The sequence below is a fragment of the Haemaphysalis longicornis genome, unplaced genomic scaffold, assembly GCF_048455015.1.
Source record: "Haemaphysalis longicornis isolate Haplotype H1 unplaced genomic scaffold, Haemaphysalis longicornis Haplotype H1 scaffold_3, whole genome shotgun sequence".
Classification (NCBI taxonomy): Eukaryota; Metazoa; Arthropoda; class Arachnida; order Ixodida; family Ixodidae; genus Haemaphysalis; species Haemaphysalis longicornis.
Window position 1 is genome coordinate 88,499,545 of NW_027526335.1, and position 22,828 is coordinate 88,522,372.

Below are 22,828 nucleotides of genomic sequence, written 5' to 3' on the forward strand. Positions count from 1 at the left end.
CGGCGCCTCGCGACGCCTGTGTTTTTGTTTTACCGGACGATTATAGGCGCGTCTCAGCAGCTAACAGCAAAGCAATAATGGTTGCACGAAATTCCAAACCCCTTTTCGTGCACGTTTTAAGTGTTTGAAAAAAAAAAAAAAAAAAACAGACGACCCGAAACACATGGCATGCGCGCCGCGATATGCACATCTACAATTACCTTTGCAGAATGCAGCTAGTGGTACCTGGGATTGAGCAAGCATGCAAAATTTACCCGGTGCGCTGTCGGCCACATCGAGCGATGACGCGTCCTCAAAGTTTGGCCCAAAGTTCGCAGACGACTCTTCTCCGCGGACCTGCGATTCGTCCGAGTCTTGCGATTCGGGCTGGTAGTGCACCCCGGAGAACAGCCGGTAGTCCACCTTGTAGCCCACCACATCCTGCTTGCAACTGTAGGGCGCAGGCAAAACCAGAGCGGCGGCCGGTTAGTCACACTGCTTCTTCAGACACTCAAAGTGCACGTTATCATCCCGACAGCCAAACAAGGAATAGTTCCCTTTAAAGGAGCCATGAAGACAAAATACAAGTTTGTTTTATTCAAAAGATTTCGTGTCTTATAGCGTCCCCAGTGCTTGCACGGCAGCAAATGATGCCGCATTCACAGAGAAATTAACCAATTTAGGTTAAAATTTTGATTCTCCCGCCAAATCGTGTGTTTTGGCGACGTTTTTAATGAAGTCATAACAGCGCGTATACAGACAAACTTCCACTGTGCCATTCGGCTCTGCAGCCTTGCTTGACGTAAAACCTCCCAGGTGGCGCTAGCATACTCAGCACTACGCCATTACTTTGTTTTTGACCGTATTTACACCTGGCTTGTTTTTGTTACGATAGAAAGCAATCACTTCGTGAAACATGGGGTACGCTTGACAAACAGGGTTACGTAAGGCAACGTCGCTTACGCCAATAGGCCAGTGTCATATAAGACAACTCAAAGTGTCAGACTGCTGTGCAGCTAAAACAAGCATAATGTGTGCCCAGTACCAACAGCAGTGCACATCGGTACTTCTATGTTTACGAGTGTTATCGTAATTTTTGTTGTTTACCGCACCATTCTTACTGCTGTAAAATGGATATGCATTACATTTAGGCGCAAGTTGCTCATTCAGCAAGCTTATAAGCTCTGCCTAATTTGCGTTTGCTTTTGCCGGCCTCCGCCAATCACAGAGCAGGCTGGTATGACATAGGTTCTGTTGTGGGAAATGAGCTAGTGGGTTGCATGGCCATTCTCTTTTCCCTAATTGTATGGCTTATTTGGGCGAAGTTTACGTTAAAAGTGGTGTCAGTATGATTCTAACGGGGCAATCTTTTGAATGAACCAAACTTGTGTTTTGTCTGCATGGCTCCTTTAAGGCTCACGCGTTACGACGTAGTCCGCAAAAACCCTGTCACACTTGCACTTTCAATCCTGATCAAACCAAAGTGGGATTGACTTTGAGCGCACTCAACACAGTGCTGCTGCTGCACAGCACCTTTCAATTTCTATTGAGATATTTCCCTCTCACACCAGATGGCACCAAAAAGAGTACCTTGTGACCAGCATAGGGCAACCCTGCATATAAGTGGCCAGTATCAGCCAATTTCGTAGCCATGCCAAGGCCATCCGTTGTAATGTGGTCGTGTTACAGTGTACTAGAAGGTAAAGATGTATGATGCGAGGAAAAAAAAAAAAATGAAGAGAGCGGGTCCCCTCCGCAATAAAAAAATTGCAGTCAGCACCACCTATAAGTTTTCAAATCAAACTAAACACTTATTTGACGGGTTTTATAAAACTTGACATTTTGAAATACAGAAATAAGACTATTTCGGGCAATAAATAAAGACTAATTTAACAAACAAAACTTCAGAAACCAACTGGTAAACAGCGGCTGCCAGGAGCGCTGCTTACAACAGGAGTTCCTCAGCAGAAATTTTTATCACGAAAGGGATCCCCCTAATTGGCCTTGAACGACACACCTTTCTCTTCTAGTACACTGTAGTCGTGTGTAGCAAGGAGTGCGACGCTTTGTGTTGCAGTGTGTGAGCCCCTTTTTTTGCGACTCCTCCATATCTGTCCCAACAGTGACAATACTGCAAGGTGAACTAGCCATAACAGCTGCAGCCGATACAGCCACCGGCAAACGTGGCAATGCATTTTTGTGCTCTTCGGTCAGTCTCAATGAGGAGGCAGCCGAGTGTCTGGTTGAGGATTCAAACCGGCCAATTGTTTTCATGCACTTGAGGAGGGCGAGTGTGAGCCAATTCGGTCAAAGTTCTAGGAGAAGGGGAAAGGAAGTTTGTGTATGTGTGTGTGCCTTGACTGTACAATCTCTGCGCAGTCTGTTAGTAAAGGTAATTTTGTAAAGGTAAGTATACTTACCGTAGAGTTCTGAGAGAATGCCCTTCCCCGAAACATCGCCCACCTCCCCTTTAAGGGGAGACGCGGATCTTGGAATCCCGAAATTTGGCCAAAAAATCGATTTTTAGAAATCGCCATTTTCGGAAAGTAGAGCTATTTTTCTACCGGTTAGCAAAATATCCAGACCCAGGAGTACGTATTTGAGCCATAATACCAATTTATAGCACCGACGCCCGCTAAAATCAGCCAACATTTGACGCGAAAATAGCACTTTTTCGACGACTCGCCCCTCGGGTTCTACATGCGCCACGGCGTCCATCTTGGTCTCATTCGAAAGCGCGTCTTTTCGTTTTCAATTCCCCCACCAGAACCACTCCGTTTCGTCCGTTGGTTGCAAGTAAAACCGGGGTAGAAAAGAGACGGAACGCGCCGCCTAATCCGCCTCTTTCATTGCGGTGTGCTGCCACCTAGCGTGCCTAGCGGAAGTTGAAGCTGTAGGGTTTGCCGGCGTTTCCTCCGGCTGCGTTCTCGTTGTATGCACGGCAATCCCACATTACGGCGAGGAGCAGCCGAAGTTTTTCTTCTGTGTTGGTGTTATAACGCCTTAAGATGACAGCCCCTGGTCATCACATAATACCAGGTGGCTTCTTATCACTGAATGAGGGCTGGCAGAGAAATCTCGGACAGATCCGTGTGCCGTCCGAGTAGCAGAGCGAGCCCGATGCGCGCATGAGATGCGTCGTCGGCTTCGCTCCGCCCACTGTTTTTGCTCCATGGTTAACTACGATGATCGCTGAGCTGAATTTGTAGATTCTGCGCGTTTGTTCGCAAGAAATGGATAAAGCAAGCAATCATGAAGCATTTTCTGCCTTCAGAAACAGTCCGCGCACACGCCAGCCGTGCCTGACAGCTCGGCACGGCCCACTCAGCGGCTCGAACCGGCGCAGACCACGGTAGCAACCGCGCTTGTCGCTGCTCTTCTGAATCAATCTGATCGCTAAAAAGTTCCACATGCGAGAAAGTAGGTGTTAGTGTGGTGAAAAATTGTGCTAAGGATTGTTGTCAGGGCTTATTTTAAAAGCGGCGATCGGATATATCTGCCGCGATGCAAGCCTACGCTGACCGGTCGCCGCGGCGCGCGGTGCGCCGAGCGGCCGAGAGATGGCGATACCTGCGCGGAAGCATCGAAACAGGCTACGCAGATGTCTTGGTCACCGATCGCTCAAACGGCAGTTATAACTTAAATAGAGTTCCACATGCGAGAAAGGGGATGATAGTGTAGTGAAAAGTTGTGTTGCGGATTGCCATTCGCAGTTGCACAGATAGCAGCGATCAAATATCCGCCAGGATGCTAAGCGTAAAGTTCCCATCACCCGAGCCGACGCGAGCGACGCAAACCGCCGTAGCCGATCGCGTGCGGCCAACGGGAAACGATAGAAGCCGACACCGTTCCCTTTTCAGCACTCCGAGTTACAGCGGAACGCAGCACAAATTGTGGGCATTGTTCCGCGCACAACGAGCACACACAAAAAATCAAACGATGTAAATACAACCACGACCCCTTCCCGCTTGTGCGGGAGCTGTGGGGAATGTCGTCTGCTGCCCCTACTGGACTGCTTAGGGACTTGGCCGCTAGGGGATTGCGCATGCGCAGTGGGGTTGTGAAAGAGGCGGATTGGTTATGACTGCACGTGACCGCAGGGCGCAACCTCATTGGCTGGGCGCCGTGGGTCGTCTGCTCGGCACTCTCATCACGAGGCAACGGCTCATGTATTCATCTATGCGACGACCGGCAAAAGCCCCGCATGGCGTAAAAAGAAAGTAAAGATGTCTATCGATAACCGAAAGGAAGAACAGGCATTATTAAAAGCGCCTGAAATACGATTTTCTGCTCCTGTGACGACAACTTATCGCAAGAACTGCGCCAAGACGGAGGTAGGCTTAGCGCCCGCGCGGGCTGTCGAGACGATAGCGTAGCAATATGATTACGCCTGCGGGGGCACTAAGGTGCGTCTATCTTTCGATCAGCAGCAAATAGAAAGAAAAGAAATGATAAAGTGGAGGATGCCGCATGCCGACGTCACAAGGGAAGTGTGCTCATTCTGTTATGAACGATGCCGCGGCGGGTCGGCCCGCACACTGGCGCGCGCTTCCTCGTCGGCAGGTTACCATATAGATAGTAATTTGAGAATTATAAATGTTCGCACTGTGCACAATGTGCGTTGGTGACGTGATATACCAGTAGATTAAACCGAAAACGTGGTTATCCAACCTAGCCAAGCGCATGCACGTTACAGAACAGTGGCGGGCATTCCATTACCAGCCCCTTCGCTGCAACTCATTTCACGTGATGCAAATCCGATTTGATTGCTACAAATGAAGCAGTAACATAACAAAATAGACGTTTACAACTGTGGTGCACGATCGGCACCTCAGCCCTATTCGCCAAAGAGTGACGGCGCGCTGCCAGCAGCATAAAAATTGAAGCAACGTCCTGGCTTTGCTTTTGTTCAGTTTTTCTGCCAGGTGCCATCTGTAGACAGAGGATATCATAATTTTCCCACCAACTGATTTCAGCAAACTTGGTATGCTCGTGTTGAGCGAAAAGCGAGCTACATTCTAGAACATTTCTTTTTTTCATATGCTCACTAGATAAAACTGTCACTTGTAGTAAAACTTCAAGTGCGATTTTCTCAGCTTCCCTTTTTTTTGCATATGTGCCTAGCTTTACAGGGGTTTTGAGGTAGTTTTTTTCAAAGGATTTCTACAAGTGTTATACCATTGAATTCAGGATAAAATGAACTGCATGCTGATGCTATTTTAATTGGCTCATTTTGCCCCAAATAAATGTTATGAGTAATAGTATGAGCTTCTTAATTTTTCTGAAAACTGTACTTGGCATAATTAGACTAATTTTATCCAATCAACCAGCTTTACAGGAATATAAATAGCATCAGCATGCATGGCAGATCTTAAGCTACACATCCATACCATTTATTTAAAAAAAAAATGAATAAAAAGTTCCTTAAAGGCCCATAAGAAATTACTTAATTAGGCTCCAATGTTCTCTTTATAACTCAAAAAATAATTATACCACTTGAAAACTAATTACATATTTGAAATGAGGAAGACAAAACACATATAAGAGTGATTTTCATTATCACAGACCAATTATTAAAAAAGTTCATTTCAAGACCCACGTCTCCCCTTAAAAGTGAAATATCCAGATTAAACCACTCAAAAGTTCGCCCACCCCCTAAAATCACGCTAGCTTCGACGCCTTCAAAAGCCCGAGGAGCTCCCTCTGCGAATTGTCCCTCAGCCGCGAGCAGCGCCAATGTCTCGATTTCGAGCAAAAGAGGCACAGCGTGTCCAGTTTGACTGGCAACAAAAGGAGGAAGAGGCAGTAGCTGGGAAGAACTGAAAAGAGGAAGAGGCAGTAGATGAGAGGAAACAAGTGCAGAGAGATACCGTCGTGGCATCGTTTAAGCGGTGTGGCATCTAGACAAGTCATGACTGTTCTGAAAACGGCAAGGTCAACCAACATCTGGCCTCTGCGAGCACGGAACCAGCGAGGGGTCTCGAAGCTCGAGACAGCATGGTGACTGAAGCGATGCAGCTCGTGTTTGACTAACAGTGACGCATCATTCGATGCCTTTAGCGACGATGAGTGAACAGAATCAAGGCGAATCATCTGTCCATGTGCCAATACAGTCCCTTATTTGTCCTTTAATAAGCACTTGACCTGAAAGTTCACCTATTTTTTACTTGGTATCGCCGCAGTTTTGATGGGGGGTCCGGCCACTTTTTTTGAAGTTTTTCGCACCTGACAATTAAGTTCACCCACCCCGTATTTTTCACTCGATATCTCTAAAATTTGAGTGGGTAACTACACAAATATTATCACACGCCTATTTGAGCCAATTTATTTGATAACATTTGTGACCTTTATTGAGAGTATCACAGGAACGCCACCACAATCTTCAAAAAGACAGGAATGAGTGGCTCACTCGTGCAGCTTGATCTGCTTCTCGGTGTCGAAGACCACCATCGACAGAGGTCTCTGGCGCTGCCTGCGGAACAAATTCTTCTGCGCCGCCACCGCCTGGTTCCGGGCCGCCTGCCTTGGGGTGGGAAGGTCGTCGAGGCTGTCAGCCAGCTCCATTTCCTCGTGCGCCATGTACTGCTGCACTCGGTGGAAGAGAGCACGGCAGAGTCAATTCGACACATCTCATGACAAATGTGAGCATGAATGGAACATACATATGAGCACTAACGCACCGTTATTACTGCGGAAGAGTTACTGGGCTAGCAATCCACGATTTTGGCAGGCTTGCCAACCGTGTGCCGGGAACTGACGCCGTCACACCAAAGTGGAAACGACAACAGCAGCAACTGCCGGGTGTGCGCCGCCGGACGTTAGGCCTAACATTGCACTCCAAGGTATCGCATCGTCAAGCAGCACCCGAGCTTTAAGTAGAATGAGCCTGATCTTGCTTGGCATGTTGTTAAGCTTACTATTAGGGCTACCGGACGTTAAGCCTTAAAGCATAGGCCTAATGTGGGTGGCTAGTCAAGGCTCTTAATAACAGAGAGAAGCAGGAAAAGACAACGGAAAGAAGAATGTGCTGGTGCTTTAAGGGGGCACGTGGGTCTTGGGGACTGAAAAATTGCCCCAAAAAAGCATCTCTAAAGTATAAATTTTTTTCTTCATTTGCACAGTTTTTCCTCTGAAAATTCCATACGTGGAGCAGTACCAGGTACTTATAAAAGCCATAGAGGCCAGATTTCATTTTAAAAAAAAAAACATTTTTCCCATAATTCCCCACTTTTTCACAAGCATTATCGCAGTGATATGAAATTCTCAAGAGGTACATTCCAGCTTGTAGTGCAGCTAGGAAGATCATTTCTTTTGCAATGGGAAGTTGAATGTTTAAACCGTGCGATATGGGAAGCAGATTTCGCATCTTATGTTTTAGTTGTTTAATTAGCATTATTTTTAATTGGTTAGCAGGAGTGGTTCATACCTAGAAAGTTACAATTGATGTAAACATGTATGTGATTGCAAAACAAAAAAAAAACTGCTTCCCACATTTCATTCTCCCCAATTTCTGATGTCTATTCATGCCTCGCTTGTAATTTCTTGTTGAACAGTTTTTTTCCTATTCTCAAGAACGATCAGGGAAAATTTTTAATTAACTCTAACTAGTTACCTGACATCGAACTAATTAGATATTTGAAATCAGCTAGAAAAACTGAACAAGCCCATGAAGTTTCGTCAAAATTGGTTGGAAAGCAAAAAAAAAAAAAAAACTTTTCGATGACCAGTGTGCGCCCTTAACACCCATTTTTGAAACCCAACAATGGCAGACCCCCTCTGCATCCAGTTTTAAAACTAAACTTGTTGACGAGCAGGTGCTGATGTCCCAGGCCTACTGCATGAATAGTTACCATCAAGCGTTCAAAAACTGTAGATTCAATATCATTCTCACAATTACTGCTCCTCAGCACGGTTATGAAGTCAAGCAATATAATATCCGGACCGCTGTGGAAGCAAAAGTAATAATACATTTTACAGCTGAACCTTTATTCCAAAATTTTACTGTGCAGGACAAAATAACCGTCATTATGAACATATGCTATTTTTTCAAAAGTATTCTATTTGCAGAGATCTTGTTATTTTTCTATAAGGTAAAAGTCTCTCAAAGAATGTTCCCACCAACGCAACAAGACAATAAAAGGTTTACAACAAGGTTGGTGTAATTGTCTTGCTCTATTCCATCTCGCTGCGCTGGTGTATAAATTTCCGCAATTCACCAAAAAGCCCATATTGTTGAGGTATTAAAACAATGAACATTTGAAACTTTTAAACGTGAACATTCTTCGCCAAAGCAAATACCAAGTAGGGACGCATTTTATATACATAAGCCGTGATATACTAATACAAAAAAAAACTAAATACTTGCTCATCCTTGCATTTCTTTTTCTGGTACACCAAATTGAGCAGAAATTGCGATTTGTGGTACATAAACGGGCACTGAATCATCCTCCAGTGACGCTACTGCATACATAGGGTTCACACAGCTAAGTTTGAGTAATCAAATGCCACAAGAATTTTGCTCATGCAATGAGCATTAACAGAGTCATGGCGAAGGAGCACCCTTCTATCCTGCTTCAAGCAAAGTGCTGGCTCAGGACAATAAAAAGGCCTGGTCACGCATACGTCAGCAAACAACTTCCAGTTTAGAGACTTGATCTACTACAGGTCCTCGCTGCACAAGCTTTATGACTGACGATACAGCAGCAACATAAGTCGTGTGCACAACAAAAACATCCCAGCCAGGTGCCAACCTAAAGCCCACTCGCCGCGTAAAGCTTCGGCACGCAGCAGGAATGCTGCAGCATCGGCATCGCATTTGGCTCCCAAGACGTTTCGCTGGCGGATGCAATGAATAGCATCCCCATCGAATTTCTTCTGTGAGCATCACTAGCAAAGTGTCGCCCACAAACCTCCATGCATTTTAGCTTGTTCCAAGCTGATATCTTGATGTGTCGTAGCAGCCGCGCTTGCAGCAGCACGCTTTGCAACCTGTGACTGCACTGTGACATTTTCGTGCCAAGATCTAAAACGATGGCTTAGAAGCAGCAGCAAGTGTGATCTGTGTCAGTTCCTGCCGTTCGGTTAGAAGCTGAGACAGCCTTCTCAGCACTGATGGGGTCCCTCACGGAAGCACAAGGCAACGGTTATCATGCTCAAGCAGGATGACCAGATGGTTAAAAAAAAAGCCTGAACCTAGATGATGACAACGGTTCATAAGAATGCTGCATAGAATACTAATTAAATAAGGCTGCCATCTATAATAGAACTGCAAAACAGTGAGCACACAACATCTCCCCCAAGTGGAAGTGCATGCAAAAATAGTCTGACAGTAGGAATCACTGGAGCATAACTCCGAGTTCTGTCCATTTTGCTTAACAAAACTTGTTGAGCTAGTTGGCTCATGCTTACTGGACAGAAAAAAGGGGGGTGCTAAACAGACGAAAAACAAAGTAGACATAAAGAACACATACAGGCACCAGTATGTGTTCTTTGTGTCTACTTCGTCTTTCGTCTGTTTAGCGCCTTCCCTCTTTTCTGTCCGTTTTACGTCCGTTTTGGTGTCCATATTGTGCGAGCCCCAAAGATGGCAGGGTGGGACGCAAAACAAAGGAGGGTTTCTGTGCATGTTGCATGCCTTGCAACTGGAACTTTGTCACGGCTTAAACGAACACGAAACGAGCATCCTCGAAACGGCCAAAACTCTGAATTCCACCTCGACGTAGAAACAGAAAATGGTATACTCAGTGACAACTTAAGAACGGCACCAGAAGTTGCCGCTGTGCCTTATCACTGTAGCCGGATGTTTCTCCGCGCGGCTCCAGTAGGGCGATACTGGGAATATTTTGAACATGGCATGAGCCGTTCCCGTGATTTTTTGGACTTAATATGCTTATAAACGACTCCAGTGACGACAAACAAACTGCGTGAGACAAGGCAGACGATGACACGCATTCATAGCAAACCCCTTTCAAAACGCGCGCGCACTGACGTCACGGGTCCGGCGCTTTGGCGGAGTGATACATCACATGAGGTGGTTCAGTTTTTGGGTTGTAACCGAGTACAGCGGCAACTCAAAGTCGAAGGAAAGGAGCAACAAATTTTGCAGCAAAACTGTAAGCTTCCGCTGCACACAAAAAGTTTTATACTAGGAACAAATTCCGTGGACCATGTATGTAATGACTACACTATTTATTGCTATGCCTCAAAACATGCTTCAGTACCCCTTTAAAAATTAAAAATGCAGTATTTGTTCAAAAGTCGTGTACTTGCAATATCAAGTGATCTTTCTATGCGCAAATAAACAGCAGTGACTGAAAAAAAAAAAGGGGGGGGGGGGAAGGGGGCAGAGCGGAGGTGCAGGATGCCCAACCGCTCTCTAAACTAGGACAAAAAAAAACCATACCTTCCAATCACCTGCTTACCTGCAGGTGATTGGAAGGTATGGTTACGACACAACTTACATTGCAGCTCCAGTTTAACCCCACACCCAAATTTGCTTATGCTGCTTAGAAGATGTTTGTGGTCCATTGTCAGTCCCTGCCCGAAAACGCAAAACGGCCGCAGTGGTCACCTGTCGGGGTACGCCCGACTTGGGTGTTCCAAGGTTAAGGGGAGACGCGGGTCTTGGAATCCCGAAATTTGGCCAAAAAAATCGATTTTTAGAAATCGCCATTTTCGGAAAGTAGAGCTATTTTTCTACCGGTTAGCAAAATATCCAGACCCAGGAGTACGTATTTGAGCCATAATATCAATTTATAGCACTGACGCCCGCTAAAATCGGCCAAGATTTGACGCGAAAATAGCATTTTTTCGACGACGCGCCCCTCGGGTTCTACATGCGCCACGGCGTCCATCTTGGTCTCATTCGAAAGCGCGTCTTTTCGTTTTCAATTCCCCGCCAGAACCACTCCGTTTCGTCCGTTGGTTGCGAGTAAAACCGGGGTAGAAAAGAGACGGATCGCGCCGCCTAATTGGTTACTGACTGCACGTGACCGCAGGGCGCAACCTCATTGGCTGGGCGCCGTGGGTCGTCTGCTCGGCACTCTCATCACAGGGCAATGGCTCATGTATTCGTCTGTGCGAGGACCGGCAAAAGCCCCGCATGGCGTAAAAATAAAGTAAAGATGTCTATCGATAACCGAAAGGAAGAACAGGCATTATTAAAAGCGCCTGAAATACGATTTTCTGCTCCTGTGACGACGACTTATCGCGAGAACGGCGCCGAGACGGAGGTAGGCTTAGCGCCCGCGCGGGCTGCCGAGACGATAGCGTAGCGATATGATTACGCCTGCGGGGGCACTAAGGTGCGTCTATCTTTCGATCAGCAGCAAATAGAAAGAAAAGAAATGATAAAGTGGAGGATGTCGACGTCGCAAGGGAAGTGTGTTCATTCTGTTATCAACGATGCCGCGGCGGGTCGGCCCGCACTCTGGCGCGCGCTTCCGCGTCGGCAGGTTACCATATAGATGAGCGATTTGAGAATTATAAATGTTCGCACTGTGCACAATGTGCGTTGGTGACGTGATATACGAGTAGATTAAACCGAAAACGTGGTTATCCCACCTAGCCAAGCGCATGCACGTCACAGAGCTGTGGCGGGCATTCCGTTACCAGCCCCTTCGCTGCAACTCACTTCACGCGATGCAAATCCGATTTGATTGCTACAAATGAAGCACTAACATAACAAAATAAACGTTTACAACTGTGGTGCCCGATCGGGACCTCAGCCCTAGTCGCCAAAGAGTGACGGCGCGCTGCCAACAGCATAAAAATTGAAGCAACGTTCTGGCTTTGCTTTTGTTCAGTTTTTCTGCCAGGTGCCATCTGTAGACTAGAGGATTTCATAATTTTCCCATCAACTGATTTCAGCAAACTTGGTATGCTCGTGTTGAGCGAAAAGCGAGCTACATTCTAGAACCTTTCTTTTTTTCATATGCTCAATAGATAAATCTGTCACTTGTAGTAAAACTTCAACTGCGATTTTCTCAGCTTCCCTTTTTTTGCATATGTGCCTAGCCTTACAGGGGTTTTGAGGTAGTTTTTTTCAAAGGATTTCTACAAGTGTTATACTGTTGAATTCGGGATAAAATGAACTGCATGCTGAAGCTATTTTAATTGGCTCATTTTGCCTCAAATAAATGTTATGAGTAATAATTAGAGGTCATTAAGTTTTCAGAAAACTGTACTTGGCATAATTAGATTAATTCTATCCAATCAACTATCTTTACAGGAATATAAATAGCTTCAGCATGCATGGCAGGTCTTAAGCTACACATCCATACCATTTATTTTTAAAAAAATTGAATAAAAAGTTCCTTAAAGGCCCGTAAGAAATTACTTAATTAGGCTCCAGTGTTTTCTTTATAACTCAAAAAATAATTCTACCACTTGAAAACTAATTACATATTTGAAATGAGGAAGACAAAACACATATGCACAGTGATTTTCATTATCACAGACCAATTAATAAAAAAGTTCATTTCAAGACCCACGTCTCCCCTTAAATTTTGCAGTTCTTCTCACTGCGATGCGCCCGCGTTCTTTGTACGCAGGGTGGTGCGACGATAATTGGAACACTTTAAAATTTTTTCCAGAGCGAACCTCCGCTCTGTTCGCGCTCAAACTTGCCACGAAGGTCGCATTTTGTGGTCTATTTGGTTTGATACCGGGAACAACGATGGTACTTACCTGTGTATTCTGAAAATAAATAAAAACGATTTTCGTCTATGGGAAAATGGCGGCTGATTTGGACGTACGAGCCAGCGCAAGTTGATGTTGGAACGACGGCGCCCCCTGGGGTATGCAGAGCGAAATGCACGTTTGGGATTCACGGTAGGAAGGAGCCAAATGGTGCAGCAGACGATCAGAAAATGCACCTAGGAATGAGCTAGCAGACGATCACAAAACCCGGTTTCACAAAACCTGCCACCACATACACCTCAGAAGACGGGGCCGATTTAACGAAACATCAGGCTCGCCTTTGGATGATGCTTTGTTATTGCAAACCTCTTCAATTACGGCCCCGTCACTTAACTCTTCATAAGCAACAGCGTCCGCGTCAACGGCAATGAACTGTATGCTAACGTACACTGGAAGGGCTGCCCAAGCCACAGTAGCTTTTGTGGAGGGCGGCTCCACTCTGCGGCAGTCATCTCCCTCGATCGTTGCTGAGTTGGCTGCCTCTTCGGCAGTGGGCTTAAAGCCAGCGTGCGCAAAGCAATTTTTTATAACGCTTCGCCGGGTTGCCTTCCACGCCGCGGCAATCATTTCCAAAGCCATGAACTTGGGTCGGCCGCCCCCTGTCAACATTGAACACCATTCACTAAACCAGCTGCTCCCGATACGCACTTTTAATGCTGTGGATGATCCCTTGCTCCAGTGGCTGGATCAAAGCTGTGTGGTTCGGTGGGAAAAAACGAACATCTAAGTTCTCAAGCTTAATGTCCTCAATGTTATGAGCAGAGCAGTTATCTATTAGCAAACACGTTGCGACTTTGGGCCTTCATATCATGATCAAAAGCCTTCAACCAATCACAAAAAATAGCCCGCGTCATCCAAGATTTTTTGTTGGCTAAATATTTCACTGGCAAGATTTTACCGCCCTTAAAGCATCGAGGCTTCGCGCTCTTGTCGATGGCGAGCGGGCAGCGCTTGTCCGAGCCATCCATGTTCGTACAAAAAAGCACAGTCACGCTTTTTGCTATGCCTTCTTCTGCTGCATGGTTGGCCCTTCATGTAAAGAGTCTTCGCCGGTAGCAGTTCATAAAAAAATCCTGTATCATCCGCATTGTATATGTTGGACGGGGAATAATCTTTCATTATATCTGGCAAAGCAGATGACGCCCAAGTAGCTGCACCATTCGCATCTGAAGCAGCAGATTCGCCACGCAACACCTTTGCAACGATATCATGCCAGCCTTAAATGGTGTCAGCTAACCTGTGCTCGCTTTAAAATCATCGATGCTGAGCAGGTAAGCACAGTTCAGCGCTTTTTGCTGCAGCACGCTTCCCCTGATAGGCATTTTCTTTGCACGCATGTCAAGGAACCACTTGAACAATGTCTTCACAAGATCCTCATGTGCCCCTAGCGTCAACTTCTTGCACTTGGTGGACGTGCCCGAAGAAAGGGCACTGGTTATTGCATCCTTCGATTTCAAGATTGTGGACAGCGGGCTGTTAGATATGCCAAATTCCACTGCGATGTCTCCTTTTTTTTTCTGCCGGTTGAAGCTTCGCTGATAATGCGCGCCTTCTCCTCCAAAGAAAGGAACTTCCGCTTCACCTTCGTCGTCACGAGATCGTGTCGGCTTAAACAAGTGCACGTGACAAGCACACAAGCAATGCACAAGCACGTTATGCCACCATAACAACGTGACCTATAATGGATACGGATTGGCTACCGTAGGCTGGCTGTGGCTCTAGCTTGGCTAAGTAGACCTCATTGCTGCAAGGCGGCCATCACCACCACAAAATGGCGCCCTCCTACGAGTTTGTTTTGGCGGAGCGACGGTCGCACGTTTTCGCTAAAATTAAACACCGTGGATGTACTACAAGTTAAGATAGTTGGCGTTACGCTTATTATATCGTAAAACAAATGTTCAAGCCCAGTTACACTGAGCAAAATTTTCGTTGCAGCGAAAACAAGTCTAAAAAACTGTTTGTTGTGGCGGGAATATTGATGCATTGATTTCTATGGCTAGTCGACAGGGATTTAGAAATATTTCGTTGAAGTGAAAATTTCGTTGAAACAGCGTTCGTTGTAGTGGGGTTCAACTGTACTATCACCTATAACATACAGTGTAAACTATAAACTATACTATAAAAACTGTACTATAAAGACAGACTATAAAGACCATCACCTACACCCTGCCAGCCAAATGACATTACCGCAAGTTTTAGGGAACCAGTACTCCTTATTCCTTTTTGTCCCCCACTTAGATGTGCCTCCATCCCGAACTGCAAGCAAGTGCTTATACCAGGCACCGTGCCAGAATGCGGGCCCTGAGGACCCCTACTATGACTTGAAAGCAAGTCTTGGCACAGCGATCGGCAACCGTGCATTATGCCCCACACCTCACCGTGTCTTCCTTTCTCCTCCGTGCTGCTGCACCGCTCGACTCCTTCGAGTTGTCCTGAGAGTCCTGGTTCTTTGAGCTGCAAGGACAGCCACAAGCACACAATCACCGCCAGACCCAATGCACACATCAGAAGCAGAACAGCCAACGCGGCTGCAAGATAAACAATTCCAGAGCAGTAATGGCAAATTCTGAGCACAGACAAAGCTTCAGTCACTTTTCCTTCACAGAAAAAAAAGCTACACTTCAAATGAAAACGAAACTCGTAACCCCGAAAAGCTGGTGCAAGAAAAATTCGCAGTAGGATCTAATCTGCACCACACACGCAGTAAAGACTGCTGCTTATTGGACGCATAGTGTGTAAATAATGCAGGAAAATATCGAAACTTGAAACGTCACTACATTTGAAAACGCTTCAAACTGGGACAATTTCTGGATTGGATCGTGCGAAAATCCAGCGCGGCTGTACAATCAACGCTTGCAACGATGTTCACGTTGTTGTGGCAATTACCCATGGCAACACCCTAATACAACATTGCATTGCAGGCATGGTCAAACAAAAGCCACACAGAGCAGCATTTCACAAGACCACGTCATTCTACGATGGCCTTACTTTTGAGAATCTACTTTCCTCACAGCGCACACGCGTGCAACGTCTTCACAACCAAATCCCCATAAAAGCAAAACCAACCCCCCTGATAGAGCCGCTAAAGAGCCAATCTAGCCAGAGCGTATTATTAACAACTGCCCTGTAAATGCCAAAAGTGTTAAATTATACACTGTGACATCTGGGCAGGCAGCTGGTGAGAGTTGAGCATAAGTTCAAATAAAAATATAATGTCCACCGCATTCTGGTATGCTTCAACCTAAGTTCCCCCTCCACACCCTGCAGCAAACGTGAAAATACAGCCAAACCCCGAGATAACGAAATCTCACAAGTACGAAATTCCCGCGGCAACGAAATATTTTTGGAACCCCGGCGGACGTCCATAGACGCCCATGTATTTCATATCTTGCGGCAATGAAATGTTTTCGGAAAGCGATCCTGCGTTAACGAAATTCGCTGCTGCAAGTCCGGTCGGCATTTCACCTACCCATTTGGGGCTAACAGTGAAAAAGATGCATTTGAGCACTTTTTGGACAGACTCAAAGTGCATAAACGTTTGCCAAAGCATGCTTCCATGGCTGCTGCCATGTTTGTTTACAAAAAGACCGTGCAGCAAGCAGCCATGGAGGCAGCCATGGAGGCAGCCACGCAGCGACACCCCCAGGGAGCTACACAAATGACTCACGGCACAGCCACGCAGCTTTGGCTATGCTAGCTCGCTACTGCTGAACAGCACGCATGCGTTTGTTGTGTGCACGGCGCTCAGCGTGTTTGCACTCAGTAAGATGACTCCTCCTGCCCAAAAGTGGAAGTTTTTATCACTACGAGATAAGGTCCAAATCAATGGCCCAAGTGGCGGAAGAGAGGATAGCGCCGACGAGTTTAGAACCGCCGGAAGCTCGCTGTACCGTTGTGAAAAGCAAGGCTGCCGCTCTTTGATGGCGCACGTGCGCAAAACAAAACATTGACGGCTGCGGCATTTCTGGACATCAACAAAGCGGTGCTCACTTAGTTTTGTGAACAGCATGGTAACGAGGTGCACTCTCTGGAAAAGTTCATCCACAGAAGAAGCTGGACTTCGCTTGCATGCTCGGACATATGCAGTGCTAAGGGCCAAGGAAAAAAACATACAGGGAGGGCGAACCTGCGGGATGTTTTGGATGTGTTTGACACGACCCTGTTGTTCTTCGGCGCCCACAACAACTAGCAGTGAAGCACTTATTGTAGTGTGAAAACTGAGCTGTGAAGTTCTGCAAGGCAAGGCCCGCAAAGTAATACATATAGACCTTCGAAAATAAATTTTCAGCTTGTGGGCGATTTTCCTGTCGTTTTATGTTTCATTCTCGCGGAAACAAAGTTAAGGCAAAAGCGAACTTATTGGCTTTCCCCGGCAGTTTGATTATTGCAGGGTTCAACTGTAATTCGGACACCAACCACACAGTGAAGGCAGTGCCTTTAGCAGAATTTGAGCATACATGTAATGCCAATGCTGCAGTTCAGCTGCAAATTGTGACACTAACTCTACTTTGAGCAAAGTTGCAAGTAGGCTGCTGTGCAGACCGCAAATTTCTAGAAACACGAAGACAAGGACGTTGGTTTGCGAACCTACTGTACACTGGAATTGGAACGTCGACCTGAGCTGTGCAGAGAAAGAAGAGAGAGAGAGAGAAAGAAGGCAGAGAACAGGCAGAAATAAGTGTAGGCACTGCACCGCCGCAAAACTGTTCTTTTTGCAAGCGCAGCTAGTGTATCTAAAAAAAAACTGAAACAAAAGCATGCACACGAGCAAAAACAAAAGCTAGCAAGCCATGCCAAAAATTATGACCAGATAATGTGCTCACTTGATCCTCCCTTTACACCGAATAAAACTAAGAAACCTAAATATTTTAATAATGCAACTTTGAACACAATTTATTCCGTACACTCGCTACCTTAAATTTGCTGGTGACCTCGCACAACCCTACCTGGCTATTAATATTCACACGCAAAGAAAGATCTATTGTTAATTTCAGTGAATGGGACTACCAACAAATCGGTGAAATAGGAAGGAGAAAAAAAAATACCAGCAAACAAATTTGATTTATAAAAAAGATACGTCAATGTAAACAAACTAATGGTCAGGCATGTTACTGTCTGTGAAAATATAAGACTCACAGCCAATGAAGCAATAAACATAAAGCGAACCAAAAACATGCAGGGCACGAGTTAAATCAGCAACAAAGGGAGGGCGTGCCATACCTGCCACTGGCGATCTCCCCAGCCATCTTCTGCACAAGGGCATGGAGGTACTCAACCTACAATGGACACGGGAAAGAGTATTGCAGAGAGACAAGTTGCAATACAGCTCAGACATTAAAGAAGTTTTACGAGAGTCTGTCGAATGACCAAAGTTATTAACTGGACCCTGCAATAACGCAATTCAGTGTTACAAGAAATTGGGCCATCGTTGGTTGAGTCATTACAAGCCAATCACATCAAAACAGATTAGTCAAAAAATTGTACCATCAGAATGAGCCATTTTATGCGAATTTCAACCAGCATTCAAGTGCACCAGTTTGACGACGTCCTCTTCTGAACGGCTTGAGCAAAGAAATCTAAATTTCAGGTTTTCTTTCCTTCTTTTTTTCCCTCATTTTTTCTTCTTTCTCTTCACACAACCACTTCCTTTGGCGACCTGCTTCAGCATTTTGAAGCCCTCAGGCAACAGTCCTTCGTCAGACCTCCCACAGATGGCGTCGACACTAGTACAACCGCACTAATAAGTTTGGCATGCAGTGCACGTGAAAACGGATCAGTGTCACTCACCTTTTTGCCATAGACAAAGGCACTTCCTTGGATGAGAAAAGCCGCTTGCGTGAAATTTATACTGGCCTCCCCTTCCTGGTATGTGATTGGCGTCTGCGACAACTGGAAGAGAAGAAAAAGGCAAAGCAAAGGAAAATTTACAAAACTGCATTGTGCGGTCATACAAATGATCTAAGTTAAAAAACAGAAAGGGACATGCAACAAAGAATAAAGATTAACGAAAAAAGGAACATTTTCCCAGTAATCATAAGGTAGAGACAGTATCAGACTTATTTAAGTCCATAATTTTTTTATAAAGCAAATAGGATAGCACAAGCTCTGGTAGAATATGGAGTCATAAATACAATGCACCACTTAAAACAAATTAGGCAATAAATATAGATTGCAGACTGTTTTGCCCCCGAACCATACATTTAAACAAACACCAAAGTCAATTCCAGCTTCCTAGGATGTATGATGCCAATGCTGGACTTCCTACAAGCAAGTAACATGGAAAAAGAAACATAAAAAAAACAAGCTGAAGTGAAAATTATATTTCACAACCTAACGCCATTTACGGTGTTTGTGCATTGCCCTACGAAAGAGCAAATTCCTCTTAAATAAGACGTTAGCGTCGATACCCAAATCCATCCACCCCCAGGATTGAGACAAGATCCAAGTATATGACTCCCTGTCGTGGCAAGGCCTGGAGGGTCACAGCCGCACTGTGACTAATGGCGAATTCCACTGGGAGAACAGGAGCAAGTGGAGCGAGCAGCCAGAGCAGCACACGGGAGTAACGGGGACGTGTACTTTCGTTCCGCGAATGAAACATTCGCGCTGCTCCGGGAGCAGTGAAAAGAGGGGGAGGGCGAGATGTCAAGAGTCATGTGACCAAACGTTTCCCGCGCTCGTGATGCCCGCACGTAGTTATTCCTCGCCAATTTTGCCAGATACGTGCCGGTGGTTTTGTGTCTGCCTTCCACATGGCGACGAATGAAGAAGCCGAGCGGATGTTCATGTTCATGATAAAGGGGTCACCATCGTGTCTCCCAAAAATTAGCTGCGAACGATAACACCGTCCGCCATCTTTTCCAAATACGACTCTACCTTCGGTCACTGCTCCGGTGGGGTGAACAGGTGCTCGAACGTAAACTCATGCAACGTCAAATCCTCGTCGTCGTCGCTGCTGCTGCTGTCCAATGATGAGCTTGCGCTTGAATCTGTGGTGCTTTCGTCATCTAAAAGTAGCAGCAATTTCTTGACCAGACGGTCGCGCTTAGCTGCTGCCGTACGCACTGAGCGACTACCGCGGCTGCTGGATTCCGCCATTTTTCCTCCGCCACCCGGGGATAAAACCAGAAGTGACGCAAAAGAGGTCATGTGACTTCCTCGGCGTTCCCTGTTACTCCGCCGCTGGCGACGGAGCACCGAGAACTGCTCTCGGCTGCTCTCGGCGCCAAAAAAGTGCTCCTCATCGACCAATGAAACACAACGCCCCTGCTCCTGCCCGACCACTGGAAGACACCAGAACTCGCGAGAGCACTTTGGGTGCAGTTTGAAGTGCTCCTGTTCGCCCAATGGAAAGCGCTATAACACATTTCTTTGAACGTATGCGGGCACTCTCGACCCACTGCCAAGACAATCCAGCCAATCTGTCTCGTGGCATAAAGGTCTGGCTTGCCTGGATTCGAACAATGGTTTGGAGCATGCAACTTCAGTTGATTTCTCTTTTGTTCTTCACACCTAAATGGTCGACACAGACAACATGAAACTTCCTGCACTACGAAAGAACTAGCCTTTGGTAACTCGCTGAGCCCTATTCCATCCAGCCTTGAATGATGTTTGCACCCACAAAAATTTCACACTACAAAATTTTGGCATAGACATAACAAGGTTGACATTTAAAACAGGGTTATCAGCCTATTAACTTTACGGTAGAACTAGGTGGCACTATCGAAGTAAACTAGACGCAGCACGACAATTGCAGTCAACAATTGCAGTCATTTTTCTTGGCGGTGGCTTTGGGCGACAGCAGGCCCAGTGACTTCATAAGGGTTGGGTCATAAGGCAGCTGACAAGTCACCACTGCTTCATCTATTTTACTTGTTACCTAAACTCTCTTATGTTCGCATTAAAACTGGAATCGCTGTTATTAGGACAAATGTCCCTCAAATGAACAAAACTTGTATTCTGCATTCATAGTCCCTTTAAAGGGACACTAAAGGGTAGAAACAAGTTTTCTTCTATCTGTAGATCACAGTGCCGTAAATGTACATATACCACTCGCAGCAACACCAGTCTCCTATTATTCAGCAAATGCCAAAAACACCAAAAGCGCCAAAACGGGTGCCGCCCCCTGCATTTACTTTTCAGCACTATGATTTGTGGCGCCACGAAACTTGAATGTTGAAAATGTTGCAACAGCTGGGTCTCCGACGATGGGAGAGGGGCCGCCAGCTCTGCTGCTTCTCCAGCCTTGCACCACCACCAGTGCAAGCTCCACCCTTTCCTTTCACTAAGGCTGCGCTTCAGAAAGTTTGTTTTATCTCAAGCGCTTGCTCCAGGCAACTGATTAGGCAAGCTGTACCAATCCATGCTTCAACATGCAAGATTCAAGACTTTACAAAAACCGTGGCACAGAAAAGTGAATGCATGGGGCGATACCTGTTTTGACAATTTCGGCATTTTTTGCATTAATAAGCAACTGCCACTGTTGTGAGTGGCACATTCGCATTTCCGGCACTATTTTCAACAGACACATTAAAACCTGTTTCTACACTTTAAGTCTTTAAAAGTATTCTTTACCAGGCACTTGCATCACAATGAGACCTTTACGTATTATTTTTGCCCCTCGAAGCTTCAACAAAGGGTAGAGCCAACTGGAGTGTTTGTTTGGGCTAAGGTTTCTGGCACTCCGTGTTTTAACAAGACAAAGATATGCATTTTAAAAACCACAGGCAAATGCCTCACTTGTACAACTTCCAACCACAGCCTGAATTTCGTTCTAAAAATAGAAGGCACTTTGCACTTACTGAGGCAGAAAATAATGATACACCCATCAGTTACACAAGCCATGCGCCACACGGCTAGTTATCCCAATAAAAGTATCCTCATCAAACCTAATGCATGGTTGTGGCAGCTTTAGCAATACAGTGGAATCCTGGTAATACACAGCTGGTACAAACTTTGGTTGGTACAAATGCATTCTCACACCCAATGAAGAATTGGAAGCACCATGAGGCATGCTATGGTGGAGCACTGCATTTAAGTACAGTGGAACCCCGATAATACGACTTTCAAGGGACCACGAGAAAGCGTCGCGTGACCGCGGTGTCATACAACCGAAATGCCGGCCTAGTAGACGGTCTCGCGCTAGCGGTGGGCTAAAAACTTATTCAAACTACTCTATTTAGTGCGTTCTCACGAGATTTGCGAATCTTTGGCCGAAATCCAAAGTTTAAAACATAAACCCCCATGTTGTGCCCCCTTCTCTCCACGGCGTTTGAGTCAACCCGCGAGTCAAGCGCCACGCGCTACGCGACGCCCGTGCCGTCCGGAGCTGTTTGTAGCCACCAGCCCCACACCTTGGGCGAGTGAGATAAGGCCGACGTGGTCGAGCAAATTGAGGGGGGAAAAGGAGAGTGTAAAACTGCCAAGGCTAAGCAAAACGAACGATAACACAAGGCGGAGATAAAAAAAACTGGTGTTCCCGATCAAGGTGGGCACACTGTTTGAACGGTCCCGTGCCATCGCTATTGGGTCAAAGTGCTCAACACATAGCTGTTTTCGTTTCCCACAAAACGCAGCAATGCGAAATAGATAAGATGATTCAATCTTCACGAGCAAATCGCGTTGCAGTGAAAATTATGGTGCGGTCTTGCTCCAGTGACTTGCTCCGACAGCTAGCGAGTGACTCAAAGTGGCGGTGCCAACGTATACGTGGCTCCGACCCTTGCGGCGGGCGCGGGTAAACCAAAACAGCCTAACAAAGAAAGGAGTGGAGTGACAACACGGCTTTGAAAGACACTGATAAGCAGAGAGCAGAGATATAAGGAGACAAAGCGTCGTGAAAGGAGGAACTTGGATCAAGCGAGCGCAGAAAGAGGTCATTGCCGTGGGGTTGCGTCGTATGTGTTTTCGCATTCGTCGGCGGTTCAATGGGAACTTCAAATTCGCAGTCCGCCTGCCACCTCAACGTCGACTTCTCGTGATTGGCACGTCGGCATACTGCCGCCGCGTGGGGCCGACGAAGGTTACCTCCCGTTCACGAGTACCCGCCTGCTTGCTTGCGCCTGTTCAGCAAGTGGTCTTGCACGAATGCGTGCCTTTGCCCGTCAAGTTGTGTCAAACGGGAATTCAGAATAAAGAAAGGTCAAGACGA

General features: G+C 46.1%; 1 protein-coding gene across 3 annotated transcripts in view; it reads right to left on the minus strand.

The window, feature by feature from the left end:
* Window positions 1-22,828, minus strand: part of LOC144174794 (condensin-2 complex subunit H2-like) — a 65,117-nt gene that overhangs the window by 34,941 nt on the left and 7,348 nt on the right. For all 3 annotated transcript variants that reach the window (XM_077703687.1, XM_077703685.1, XM_077703686.1), the window contains exons 4-8: window positions 18,466-18,567; window positions 17,899-17,954; window positions 15,057-15,132; window positions 6,389-6,564; window positions 255-430 (exon numbers count right to left, since the gene is read on the minus strand). In XM_077703687.1, coding sequence (XP_077559813.1) covers window positions 255-430; window positions 6,389-6,564; window positions 15,057-15,132; window positions 17,899-17,954; window positions 18,466-18,567 — 586 coding nt within the window. The remainder of the gene's footprint in view (window positions 1-254; window positions 431-6,388; window positions 6,565-15,056; window positions 15,133-17,898; window positions 17,955-18,465; window positions 18,568-22,828) is intronic.